Source organism: Alosa pseudoharengus, unplaced genomic scaffold (genome assembly GCF_046254945.1).
Source record: "Alosa pseudoharengus isolate Yale_2024_CS ecotype anadromous, Long Island Sound unplaced genomic scaffold, YU_APseudo_1.1 YU_APseudo_1.1_scf_24, whole genome shotgun sequence".
Taxonomy (NCBI): domain Eukaryota; kingdom Metazoa; phylum Chordata; class Actinopteri; order Clupeiformes; family Clupeidae; genus Alosa; species Alosa pseudoharengus.
Genome location: NW_027468689.1, coordinates 30,423,793 through 30,437,428, shown reverse-complemented (window position 1 = coordinate 30,437,428; position 13,636 = coordinate 30,423,793). Strand labels below are relative to the sequence as shown.

The 13,636-nt window shown below is 44.6% G+C and overlaps 1 protein-coding gene across 1 annotated transcript in view; it reads left to right on the top strand.

Annotated features, from left to right (window-relative positions):
• The window catches only part of LOC143142668 (protein diaphanous homolog 3-like), a 291,988-nt gene that overhangs the window by 105,994 nt on the left and 172,358 nt on the right, over positions 1 to 13,636 (top strand). The window contains exons 12-16 of the mRNA XM_076303722.1: positions 436 to 552; positions 5,451 to 5,569; positions 6,016 to 6,080; positions 7,343 to 7,447; positions 12,262 to 12,573. Coding sequence (XP_076159837.1) covers positions 436 to 552; positions 5,451 to 5,569; positions 6,016 to 6,080; positions 7,343 to 7,447; positions 12,262 to 12,573 — 718 coding nt within the window. The remainder of the gene's footprint in view (positions 1 to 435; positions 553 to 5,450; positions 5,570 to 6,015; positions 6,081 to 7,342; positions 7,448 to 12,261; positions 12,574 to 13,636) is intronic.

The following is a 13,636-nucleotide window of genomic DNA, read 5'->3' as shown; positions in this document are numbered from 1 at the left end:
ATGTGTGGGTGTGCGTTCATGTATGCATGTATGGATTTATTTATTTATAATCATGTGGATTGCTTGTTAATTGGATTAATGTCGTTAACTCGGTGTTCTGGTTTCTCCGGTCGTCACTCGGTGTTCTGGTTTCTTGAAGTGTTAAAATTTCAAACATTTGAGAATTTGTTTCCGTGTATAAATAGGCTGTTCTGATACAATGTCCTCTTCCCTTTGCTATCCTTGCTACTGTTTTCACTTACCTCCATTCCTTCAGCAATTACTTTTGCCTAGTTACTAACATAGCCGGTAATGTGCAGAAGTTTCTGTATTTCTGTGTTTTCTCCAGCCTATACTGTGTGTGTGTGTGTGTGTGTGTGTGTGTGTGTGTGTGTGTGTGTGTCTTTGTCTTTGTGGGAGTTGAGTGTTTCCGTGGTGCTCCTTAACCCTGCTCACTGATGTGGGGGACGTGTATAATGTTGTACTGAGTGTGGTGCGGGAGACGCCGGCCGAGAGCCATTTCCTCTCCATCCTGCAGCACCTCATGCTCATCAGGAATGACTACTTTGTCAGGTAACTGCTGACCACACACACACTCACACACACACGCACACGCACACGCACACACACACACAAACGCATCAACACACAGAGCACAAAGCGGCATCACTATCCCACACACCTGCAATTTACATGTTCTTGCAAACTGTACATGCCAATGCAACACAAGACAAAATTATTACCAGATGTGACACCAGCTTCAAAAATCCTACTATCCCATATTTCACTCTTGTCATCAACTCTCACAGGGAAAAACTGATGTCTTTACTAGTGTGGTGTAGAATCACAAGTGTTGCATGGATAATCACGACTACTCTTCAGTCCTGCTCATCATACTCTTAGACATAAAAATGCTTTTTGTGAGAGCATAAGTTAATTTCTCAGGCAATACATTTGGTGAAGATAAATAATTGGGGGAGTATAGTAATACGTATACTATTCTGCTTGTGTAGGCGGAACTATCCAGCTTTCACGCTGCGACTCCCTCGCTGACTCTTTTATCTTGATTGGCATATTTTTTAGCCGGGCAAACCATATGCTTCGCCTTTCCTTGCCTTCATCTCCCTCTAATTATCCCGTGTGTGGACAATTCCGATGAAGAAGGTTACTACAGTGACACATTTGTTTGTACTTGGCTCTGTGGCCTGGGCAGACAATACCCCCCCCCCCCCACACACACACACACACACACACCCCTCGCTGCCTCCCTTTGCCGCATGTGTGAGTGAGGAGGTGACGCAGAATGGGCGCCTCTCTCTCGCGGGCTAAACATAGATGCCATCTGTTGAGTGGCTCTGCCTTCTGGCCCGCTCCTCTGCTGCTCTGGGTCCAGTGACACCTCCAAAACGCGCTGTTTACACCTTGCTTTGCTCCAGAAATAAGTTGAAAATTAATGCTAGCTGTAATGTCGGTCGCAAAAAAACAAAACATTTTTAGTTCTTATCCCACTGCATCATCTTTTTTTTCAGTTTTGATATTCAAAAAAGGATATTTTGATTTCCGGGAGATGCACCGCTCCTCATCTCTGCCAGTCAGAGCCTGCTTTATGGTTCTCTCTGCTCAGGTGTGCGAGAGGAAAACTGCCCTAAACGACATCAAACATCCCCCCTCTGTTTTTTCATTTTATACACACACATACACACACCAACCCACAACAGCTCTCTTCTTGTCCCTATGTGCACATCAAAAAGACATCACTATGGCCATCACTATGCCGACATGCCTCCAGACATCTGTCCGTCACTGTAAAACTGCAAGGAAAGGTCGTCCTCCAGCGCCACGAGAGATAGAGCCAGAGTGATTGAAAGATTACGGGTTGGTGTTTATGACTATGCCAGAGACTCTCGTGAGTGGAGTTGCCACATAAACATAATGTAATGATGGGAGGAGAAGGGGCAACAGACAGAAAGGGCGAGTGAGAGAGAGCGAATGCCTATAGAGGATGTCAGTGTGAGGGAGGAGAACGAAAAAGCGACAGAGGGAGAATGAGAGCCATAGCTCTTTTACTGCATATGACATTACAGCTTTTCGATAGTTATGTGGAGTGTGTTTATGTTAACCCTAAACCCATGCAGAGAAACAAGCTGTTGAGCAATCTGCCCTCTAATGCAGCGAGAGAGAGAGAGAGAGAGCAAGTGACTGATGGATTAGTAGTTGGAGAATGAGTATGAGTGGGACAGGTGGGTTGGTGCACACTAAGGGATTCAATAGTGTAATCTTTAGCCACTAACAGATTGACAGCAGGTCCCACTCCCCCAGAAAACTGTTGACCTATTACTGCAAACAGTTCAGCTGCCATACACACACACACACTTTCCTTACATTTAAAAGCTCTGACTTCAAATTAGTGTTTCACGGTGCACCGATGCTAGAAACGTTTCGCAATACCCTGAAATTAAAAATGTCACAATACCTAATTTTATTAGTATCAATACTTTTAAGATTGACCGTGTTCTTTTGAAATAACATGCATGTGCGCAAGGCATGCCACTAGTGCCTCCTCCCCTAGCCTGTGCGTTTTTTCTCCTTACACACACACACACACACACACGCACAGCTGTCTTGCTATAAACAGCGAGGCATGGCTGCTAGTTTAAGTGATGCTATACACATACAGTAATAATAGGCTAATATCAAGTTCATTTACCCACTTGCAGTTTGTGTTGCTAACCAACCCCAGTCTATGGGATTTAGGTCATTTAGGCCTACTATTGAGTTAATTGTCATTTAGAAATAAGCTACACAACCTTGGAAAACTTTTACATCTGGAGAAAGCTTCTTGCTAACTATCCAGCTAGCTCAAGTCATGTCTGTCATTTGTTTAATGCTCACTAAAATCATTAATGAACATTGACACTTTTCTCTTCTATGATCCCAGAAAGATTTTGTTCTGAACATTTATTTTATCTAATGACAGAAAACATAATGAATTGCATCCACATACCCTTATGAACTATGCACAACTATTTTTCACTAGCCTAAAACTGCTAATTACTCTCATGTATTTCTTAAAGTGACAGGCACTCAATTACACCCACACACCATCAATGTGCACTCAATTAGCCCTACACATCACATTAAAGATATGCCTAAGTGTAATAGTTTGAAAATCAATATAAAGTATATTACTAAATATTTTTAGCTACTAGTAATTATGCAGATTATAAAATAGTACTTAACAAAATATATACACTTCATATGAATTCCAAAATATTTGAAATAGAAACATATGACATAAGCCATCATTTTCCGTGTGTGTTTGTGTGTGTGTGGAGAGAGTCAAGCAGATTGTAGGATGACCACTGGTGTGAATGATCACACTATATTCAATATTACTGATGACGTCAAGATGGTGGGGGCCCCCAAATCAAATAAATTTTTTAAAAAGTATCGAAGAAGTATCAAAATTCTTTACTTGTTATCAGCATCGGAACAATAATTTTGGTATCATGACAACACTACTTCACATGATTTCTACCTCCATTTGAAGTCTCAGTGTTTGTAATCACTTTTATTCCAAACACACACGTGCACACAACACACACACACACACACACACACACACACACACACACACACACACACACACACACACACACACACACACACACACACACACACTTCCATTCAAAGGCTCTGAACCTCCAGTGTCGGTTTGTGGTCTTTTATTCCAAAATCACTCCTCACACGCAAATGCACCCCTGCACATGCCCGCCATGCATACACACCATACACACACACACACACCTTCTCACACAACTCCGCCTCTCGGACGCTTTAATGTGTCCAATTACAGGGAGGCAGGTGGCGGTGGAAAGGTTGAAGAGACCTTGATTTTAGATAAGATTTTAACAAGGGCTGCCATTGCTCGCGGCACCAGCGCACACTTCACGCCGCTCAGCCCAAAATCAATAAAGAGCCGCGGCCCACTTAATCTCAGACATGGGGACATCGAGCCACTCTGCTCCTGTCCGACCGATCCAGTCGGCCAGGGAAAAGAGGAGGGGGGGGAGAAGAGAGAAGACGGAGACAAATAAAGAACTGAAAGGCAGGAGGGGGTGAAAGAAGAGAAGGTGGGACAGACGAGATGTAGATGAAGGGGAAGGTGGGATTTAGCTGTGAGCGATATGAGATGAGGGGAGAGAGAAAGAGAGAGAAGAAGAAAGGAGGGCAAGAGGAAGAGAGGCGTGGAGGCAAATAAGGCAGAGAGCTGGGCTGAACAGGTTCATTATCCAGTCCAGTGACTGTGCCTCATGCATTTCTGACCTGACTGCTAGCGGTCAGGTTCTGTGTGCGGCTGTGCGCTGTGTGTGGATGTGTGTGTCTTACAGTGTTAAGATAAAATCCACGGAGCCTATTGGGAAAGCCGGCATTGAGCAAAAGTGGTAGTACATAGTCACACACATGCACACGCTTACCATAAACAGAGCAACTGACTGAAGAGAGACATGGGGGCAAACTGCCTGAGAGAGTCAAGCAGGTTCATTATCCAGTCCACTGACTGCACAACATGCATCCCTAAAGCGGTGGTGCCAATGTATGTCTGCATACACCTTAGAGTGCACATGGTAGAGACTACAAACAGCCATATTAAACCTACTTTGTGTATGTGATCTGTGATTGCATTACCATTGGGACACAACCAACCAGTAGTGGGATCAGTTTATTCTTCCATGCATGGTCATGCATCTAGTTTAAGGCTAGGTATTGGGTATAGAGCTGAGTCACAAAAAGGTTTTTTTTTTTTTTTTTTTTTGTATATATGTCACCCTTGTCTCCCACCATCAGAAAGCAAATCATAAAATGATCACAAAGTGAGTACTATATTTTTTACATCAATAAAATCATATTTTCTACCTGGATATTTAAATTTGGCTTTTATTTTATCTGGACCAGGCTGTATTCTTTGGTTTTAATATAAGCCATTTGGCAACCCGCGTCTTTCTGTCCACAATAGTGGTGGCACAGGAAGTGATCAGCCTGACAAAGCCATGGTTGGTAGATGAAAGCTTGCACAGGCATGATCAAGGGCACCTCAAACAGGTGGATGGACCCAGCTATCCCTCTCCTCATAATGCATCCAGTAATACAGATGCCCTCCTATTCCCTTTCTCCCCCTCGCCATCTCAAGAGAATTGGGGGCCATACTTGAGCCTTTTGAGCATTTTTGGTCTTTGATTAATCTCAAAGATGCTTCTCATTGAGCCCCCCACAATTCATGTATCATGATTATCACGTGCAAATCAGTGTTTTGATGTTTTCTTTTTATTTATTTATTTATTTTTTTATTACTTGATGATTTTTGGGATTCTGATTGGATCTATTGAAGTCTAAAGCACTAATTACCATTTCAGTGATGATTGTCTTTACCATGTTGTGTGTGTGTGTGTGTGTGTGTGTGTCTTTCTCAGGCCTCAGTATTTTAAGGTCATAGATGAGTGCGTGTCACAGATTGTTCTACATCGCAGTGGCACCGATCCTGACTTCGCCTACCGCAAACGTCTGGATGTGGACTTCGGCCATCTGATAGGTTAGTATTTGTGGATGAGGGAGGGAGAGAGCTCTCCTACTGGGCAGCCGTGGTCTACTGGTTAAGGCTTCGGGCTTGTAACCGAGGGGTTGCAGGTTCGATCCCCGACCAGTAGGAAAAATGTGGGTGGGGGAAGTGGTTGAGCACTGCTCTCCCATGCTCACATCCACGGCTGAAGTGCCCTTGAGCAAGGCACCTAACCCCTCACTACTCCCCGCTCACTGTGTCGGGATTAGTGTGTGCTTCACCTCACTGTGTGTTCACTGTGTGACTCAAAAGAGTATACTTACACTTACTTACTTGTGAGTGCATGTATGTTGATACTGGTAATGTATGGATGTCAAATATATGGCACTTAACTGCCCTTCCTGTCCTTCTTCTTTCCCCCTCTCTTTCATCTCCACACCCCTCTCCCTCATCTCCGCCTCCCTCTCCCTCCCTCTCAGATATATGTGTGGATAAAGCTCGGGCTGATGAGTATGAGCAGAGGGCGTCCGAGTTGGCACAGAAGGCAAGTGCTGCTCTTTTTCTCCTCTCCTCTCGCCTCCACTCCTTTTGTTTGTGTGTCCTCTGTGTACAGGCCTTCGTCCTAATGAAGAGGCCGTCCCTTTGAAGACTGCTCAAGAATGTGCCATTTAGCCCTCCTTAATTAAATCCGGATTACTAGAAATCGTTAAAACAGTCATTGGTAATTAACAAAATTTCTGAGATTAAAAAGAGAGCCGCATTGATTTTTGGTAATTGCAGACCAAAAAATAAAGGCGACCAAGAATCCTTGATTTATCTGACACTGCAAACCACAGGCCTTTGAACACACACACATACACACAAAGATACACACATACACACAAAGATACACACACACACACACACACACACACACACACACACACACACACACACACACACCAGAAGCTTAAAGTTAGTCATTTTGTTTTTTCAAACTCAGAAAGTACAGGAAATTACATGTAGTCTTTGTTTTCACACACATACATGTCTCTGTCTGAAGAATAGGACCGGAACAAAGCTAGTGTGTTACTGAATACTGACAGGGAGCAGACTGTTAAAGCATAATTGTACACAAAACCCAGGCACACACACAGACAGGCACACACAGACAGCTCTGTGAAAAGTGTTTGACAGTTTATTTTAATTCACTTGAACAAAGTACCGGCAGCTCTTTCCTGTTGGTAGACTGACCCTTACAGTACCTTAACTTCTTGACTCTCCTCTCTTTCCCCTTGCTCGTTCTCTCTTGCTCTCATTCTCTTGCTCTTACACTCTTTCTATCTATTAAAAAGGACATGAGATGCAGCATAAATATATTTGCAGACCACCTGCCAGTTGAATCAGTTCATCAAAGAGGTAGCACTGGTCTCCTATCACTGAGCCAGTAAATAAAAAAAAAGTCCTGTATACATGCACACACACACACACACACACACACACACACACACACACACACACACACACACACACACACACACACACACACACACACACACACACACACACACACACAAACACATAAACACACACACACACACACACACATACATAAAGAGCTGTGTCGGTTCAGACAGGTGTGCAGAGTGATTTTGAAGGCCACATTTATCTCTTGCTTATACACTGTGTGAAGTCAGGCAGTTGTTTGGCCGTACAGAAGGGGACAAATAAACAGCATGACTCATTACTTCTCATCTGTTGCCATATTTACGTATACACATCCTAAATGTTTGCTGTTGTTATTTGTATGTGTTTGTGTTGCTGCAGTTTGATGAGGAATTCATTGGACGCCAGGAAGCAGAAGCTCAGCTTCTGAAGAGAGATGAGAGGATCACAGAGCTGGAAGCAGAAGTTCAAGCCTACAGGTCTCAGGTAAAACACCTACTGAAGTCATTCTACCCTGCCCCGTACCTAAGTACATAAGTATCTGACCCCTCAATCCACTGCTCCCAACCACAGATGCACACTCACATGCAGACTCACCCCCCTATCCACCCAGGTATCCTCCTATCCACTCTCCCTCAAAACTGTTCCTGTTTCCAACACCTGTTCCCAAGTCGGCTATTCATCCTTTCTTCATGCTGTGCCCTTTATGCACTTGTCAAGGACTGTTTGCATGACTTTTCATACATTATACCAGCAGTAGTATGCAAACTCTGCGTGTCTGTGTCTGTGTTTTAAAGGAAAAGGCTGCATTTTCACCCGGAAATAGCATGTATCTGAATTACCTGTAGGGCTAAGCAGGTCGTTCTTCATTGTGGAGGGGATTACTGTGAACATGGCAAGTTATGTCTTTTAAATGCATGAAGTGTTTTACAACCTTGACTGTAATTAGCCAGGGAGCAGATACACACAGGCAGCCCTTTTGCCGCCTCCTCCGCTCTCTCATCTCTGGCCCACAAAGGAAATTGTTTTTTAAAGCAATTTATTCAGCTGCGTCTGCTCTCTCTCTCTCTCTCTCTCTCTATCTCTTTTTTTCTCTCTCTCCTCTCTCTCTCTCCTTTATCTCTCTCCGTTTAGTGTTCTTTCCTTTTCTGTTTTTTTTTTCTTTTCATTTTTCATCTCTCCCCTCTCCTCCCTTACTCCTGCTCTTTTTCCTCTCTCCCTTTCTCTCTCTCTGTCTCTCTCTCTCTCTCTGTCTCTTTCTCTCTTCTCTCTGCCCTAGCTGATAACTTTTCCGCTGATAATTTTTCAATTTGCGCGAGTAAACACAGTGGGAGTGGGTCCTTGAGCTGCGGCGAAGCTGGGATTACCCCTCCTGCATTAAACAGGGTGCTTCTTCAGGCCACCAGCCCCACTGGGGGTAGGGTTGGGGTGGGCTGGCGATTGGAATGGAGTGAGGTGGGTGGGGGGCCTCACAGCCTGACACTGCAGCCTCACACCCCATCACCCACTTTTTAAAGCCAATATTTGCACACTTACTTTCTCTTTGCCGCTTTTATTTAGATATTTTTAATGAGAACTCCTTGCCTGTGGTCCGTGGCAGTGGCCGGAGCAAACAGTAGCTCATGCGATGCAATGTCAGGGGTCGGGGAGAGCACTTGTGGCAGAAGAGATAGTGCAAGAGTGAGAGGAGGGATGAAAGGTCTGTGTGCTTAGTTGGGTTGCTGTGGCCAGGCTCTTCTGTGTGGATTTATGTATTGTTGGATACGTTCGGTTGCCCCTTTGTGTGCTTCTTTAATAAGCTGTCAGTTTTTCAGTAAGGAGTTCACACTAGAGACAGACAGTGGCATGCTGCCATCAAGACCGACCCCCCACCCCCAACACGCACCACCACCACTGTTTTTTTATGTCACTCTGACCTCTCCCTTTGTCTTTCCTTCATTCTTTTCTCAAAATTTCTGTGTCCTTGGTTGTGAAAAATACGGCCCTTGCGGTCTATACCCACACAGGATGAGCGGCTAGGTGAAGTGATGATGGGGTGAAGGACACATCAAGCAAACAGATTTTGGTGGAGTGCAGATTTATTTACAGTGCGGGGAAAAAGGAGTGCTCCGACAAATAGCAAACAAAAACAAAATCAACCAACTGGTTTCCAATGTAACAGTGAAAGTCTCAATGTAAACAATACTCCGTACTCACCCTCACAGCAAGTTGGCACTCTCCAGACTCAAGACTCTCCTTTTGCAATGGGCCAGCCTTAAATATGCTCGCCAATTACCCAATGAAGTGTTGGCCTGAACCATTTTAGAGGGTTGATGGTCTGGACCAATATCCCCACAGTTAAAATCTACAATATTATAACAAGACGCACACAAAACATAAACACATACACAGCAATACAATGACCCCCTTCAAACAAACAAGTAAAAGGCGAGTGCATGTGTGTGTGTCTTTTCCTCTCCTCAGCCCCTCCATCTTTCTCTCTCCCTTTCTCTCTCTCTAGAGGAGGAAATGGTGACTCTGTGCCACTAGTTGACCTTTCTCCCCCCCACACCCCCATCTTTTTTAATCCAAAACTGTTCTCCAGATCAATAAACCATTTACCGTGCACCAAACAATTTTGTGACACTTTGTTGCCCTGGTTACAGCGTTAGTTTTCTCTATATCTATGAGGCATATGTTAAAGCGTACTCGTGTTTGATCAATGGGGTCATGGACATTGTTAGGATGGACGGCAGTGGAGGCAGCAAGGATGGTAGCAGACCAGGAGTAGGAGGGCCCAAAATGGGAGATTTATTATTCCCAAAATTCCAGAGGTGCAAAAAGTATTTACAGTGACTAAATAATAACAAAAATAAAGAAAAACTTTTCAAAAACAAGAAAATATACATTAATACACTAATATGTGCAGGTAAATTGGCAATACCAAAATTCACTGGCCCAACACACAGCACAGAGAATGTTCTCTCTCTCATAGCCCAGAACATACTCAACACAAGTTCCATTCTGCCCCTATAAATAGGCCAAACCCCACCCCTAGGCTATACCAACACATAATTCAATCAATTAACAATAAAACACATGTTGAAGTGACAAAAATATACAAAATACATTGCAACACATTCCCCGTGACAAATTCATACTATCATAAGCTTTAAATGCATCAAGGAAGTGTACTACTTAATAACATTCCCGTAGCACATTATTTCCCCCCTGTGGCTCTCTTATGCAATGGTAGCCAACCGTACCCCACTACCTGAAATAGGGGAGCAGTTGCACCACTTCCTGTTTGCCAGTGGGACAGCGTGAACCCCTTCTACAGGTTGGCTACCTTTCTATTGAAATTACTGTCCACCACAAACATTCCACCAATACAATAAACACATACTTTTAGATGTAGCATGTTATGCGCGTCGTGGTGTTAATAACACTGTTACGTTGCCGGTAGGCCTTTCCCGACAAACATTAACAAACATCTTAGCGAACGAACGAACAAACGACAAACAGCACAACTACGCACATAACAAACAGAACAAACAACATATCAACTCAGACAGCTTATTCTATATAATGTAATTATACCGGCATATGTGTGGAACAATGATGAATGAAAGTTGTGAATGTTGCGGGTTACGTTTGTCAGTTTATTGATGTGCATGCGTAACGTTCATGATATCAAAGGTATCCACCGGCACGGACTCGCACCGTGACACATATTTTGGACTATATTTTACCTACAGTATATGTCACTTTACCGCATCTCTCTCTTAACTTCTAGTGGAAAGCTTGAGTGATACTATCCTTTGGTTCTCCAACGGTAGCAATGCAATCAACTTAACACTTTAATGCAATGCAAACACACACACTAATCCATACACATTCGTTCAGACATTCATGGATGTATGCATGGTTTTCTTCTTTTTCTTTCCCTCAGTCAATGTTAAGATGTTTGGCATTTTTGAATGTTTGGCATTGAAGGCCCGAGCTGTAAGACAACCAGCTTCACCAAAGCAAGCAGTAGACTCATCCCGTTGCCCTTGGTAACTGTCACACTGCCTTGGGATCGGGACAGAAATAAAATCCACAGTTCGTCGCCATTCCATTTTCTTTAGATTGAGTGTACACACACGCGCACACACACACACACACACACACACACACACACGCGCACACACGCGCACACACACACACACACACACACACACACACACACACACACGCACGCGTGTGCACGTCTCCAGTGCTAGTCAGGGTTCTTTGAACAGCTCTTTGGCTCTTTGCTTTGTTTTACTCCCTCCATTCAATCCCAACTCTTTAGATTGACATGACAAATCGGACATCAACTGAAGTGTGTGTTTGATCAATGGCTTTTTGGCCAGCTGCAGCCTGCATCAATACAGTAATCAATCTGTAAATAATGACCGTGCAATGGGCGAAGTGACACTTTGGACCATGGGCAGTCAAACTGATCCATGTCCTTTGGGGCTGGACGCACACTCTCTCCCTCTTTTGCTCACATGCCCCCTCTTTTGATGTTCTTTTGCATTTCTGTCTCTCCCTCTCTCTCTATCTATCCATATGATTTACATATGATCATCACCTTCTCTCATATTTTCATTTCCTTCCATTAAAAGAAAAAAAAGTCATCTCAAACATCGCTGATCACCTTTCTCTCAGTATGTTTCTGCTGAGGGCATAACCTGTGTGTGTGTGTGTGTGTCTGTGTGTGTGCCCTTGAATGTGACCTGGTGATTGTAATGCCAGTAGACTACTGCAGACAACTTATGTGCTCCCTGGTTAAGACAGCATGTGCCATACTATTAAGACGCTGCATTGCAGATCAAATATAAAAGAAGTCTCTAGCTTTTGAATAAAATCTGCCATTATATATGCATAGTGCTGTAGGTGTGTAAGTGTGTAGGTATGTGTGCCCAAGTGTGTTGAACAGGCGTTGTTTCTGATAATCCCTTCAGATTAGGGTTGCGATGTGATTATAATGTGCCTGTGATTTATTATTGATGAAGTGCTGTCCTGTTCTGATGCATTACAATAGCTTATTAACCCCCTCCCAACCCTAACCTGCTGCATTTACACCCCCAGCGTGCTCACACAGGAGGCTGATTACATTACGCTCACATGTTATTCTAGTCCAGAAGACCACTGCCATATTAACAGTGACCTCATAACCTCTCCTCCTGCGTTTCTCTGTCTTTCTCTCCCTCTCTCTCTCTCCATCCACCTCTCCCTGTCTTCCTACCGCTCTGTTTCACTGTTCTCATTCTTCTTTTTTTCTCTCTCTGCAGTTCGGAGCAGTTGCCGTCCCCTTAGCCACAGTGCACTCTTCGTCCTCCTCTACCTCACCAGCGGGACCTCCACCTCCTCCTCCCCTTCCACCTGGTCCTGGAGGAGGTGCTCCGCCACCGCCTCCCCCACCCCCGCCCCTGCCGGGCGGGATTCCTGCTCCCGCCATGATGCCCCCTCTGTGCGGCGTGCCCCCGCCTCCGCCGCCCGGCGGCCTCCTGGGCTCCCCCACACACCACCAGCTGCCTTTCGGCCTGCGGCCCAAGAAGGAGTTCAAGCCTGAGACCTCCATGAAGCGCCTCAACTGGTCAAAGGTGAGTTGGGGAGAAGCGTGGAATGGTGTATACTTTGGCCGAGAGTGAACTAGAGCAGCAGGAATATGAGGACTGACAAAGACTCTCAAAGACTTTTCTTTCTTTAGGTATTTATTTATTTATTTAGATGCTCTGTGATCAAGTAAAATAGGTTGGTTTGTACTATTTCGTTTCAGGATGCTGCATCACACCACAAAAGAGGCTTGAGTTTTAAGAGTTTTCTAACTTTATGTCTGTGTGTGTGTGTGTGTGTGTGTGTGTCTGTGTGTTTTTGTGCCTGTGGACGAGTGTGAACAAAACAACCACTACAAGCCACCACGTGTGTCTTGTTTCCTGCCAGTTTATCTGCATGTTACAAAAGACACAGCGTCCACACACACACACTCACACAGATGTTGCATGTCAGAAGTGCCGCCGCGCTGCAGCGGCTGTCGTTCCCCCGCCAGCGGGCATTGAAACGGCGCCACTGCAGCAGAGGATCAGAGCTCCGCAGTCCGCCGTGCCCCGGCCACCCCGGATCCAGCTGTTTGCGCTTGTCCCCCTTTGGAGTGGTATTAGTCCAGACCCGTTATTAATATTTGATCTCCCTCCCCACGCAGCTATGCTATGCAGATGTTGGGCAGAAGCCGAGCATATGCTCAGGCTCTTCGGAAACCTGTTGGCCATCATTTCTTTTTTAAGAGGACGTGGTGGGGATGCACTACTGCGTCGCTGGTACACAATAATGCAGATGTAATGCGCACACCCGCGGTGCCTTGCAGATGTAGTGGGTCTATCTTTTTAATATTTATGGATCCAGACCCAAAACAACTTTTATCTCTCATTAGTAAGGCCCTGAAAGTTTATGATGACCTCCCTCAATACCTAGAACATCATCAACACACAGCATGTCCTTGCCTACATATGCTGTTTTCCTCCTCACTGATGAGGCCAGAGGCGGAAATCAAATGTACTGTATGTACACTGCCAACTTCTGTCACCTTTGGATTTTCAAAGTGTTAAAGGACAGGAGTTTTGGATCTGAACAGAGGTTTAACATAAGAAGAATGCCCACTGCTTATTG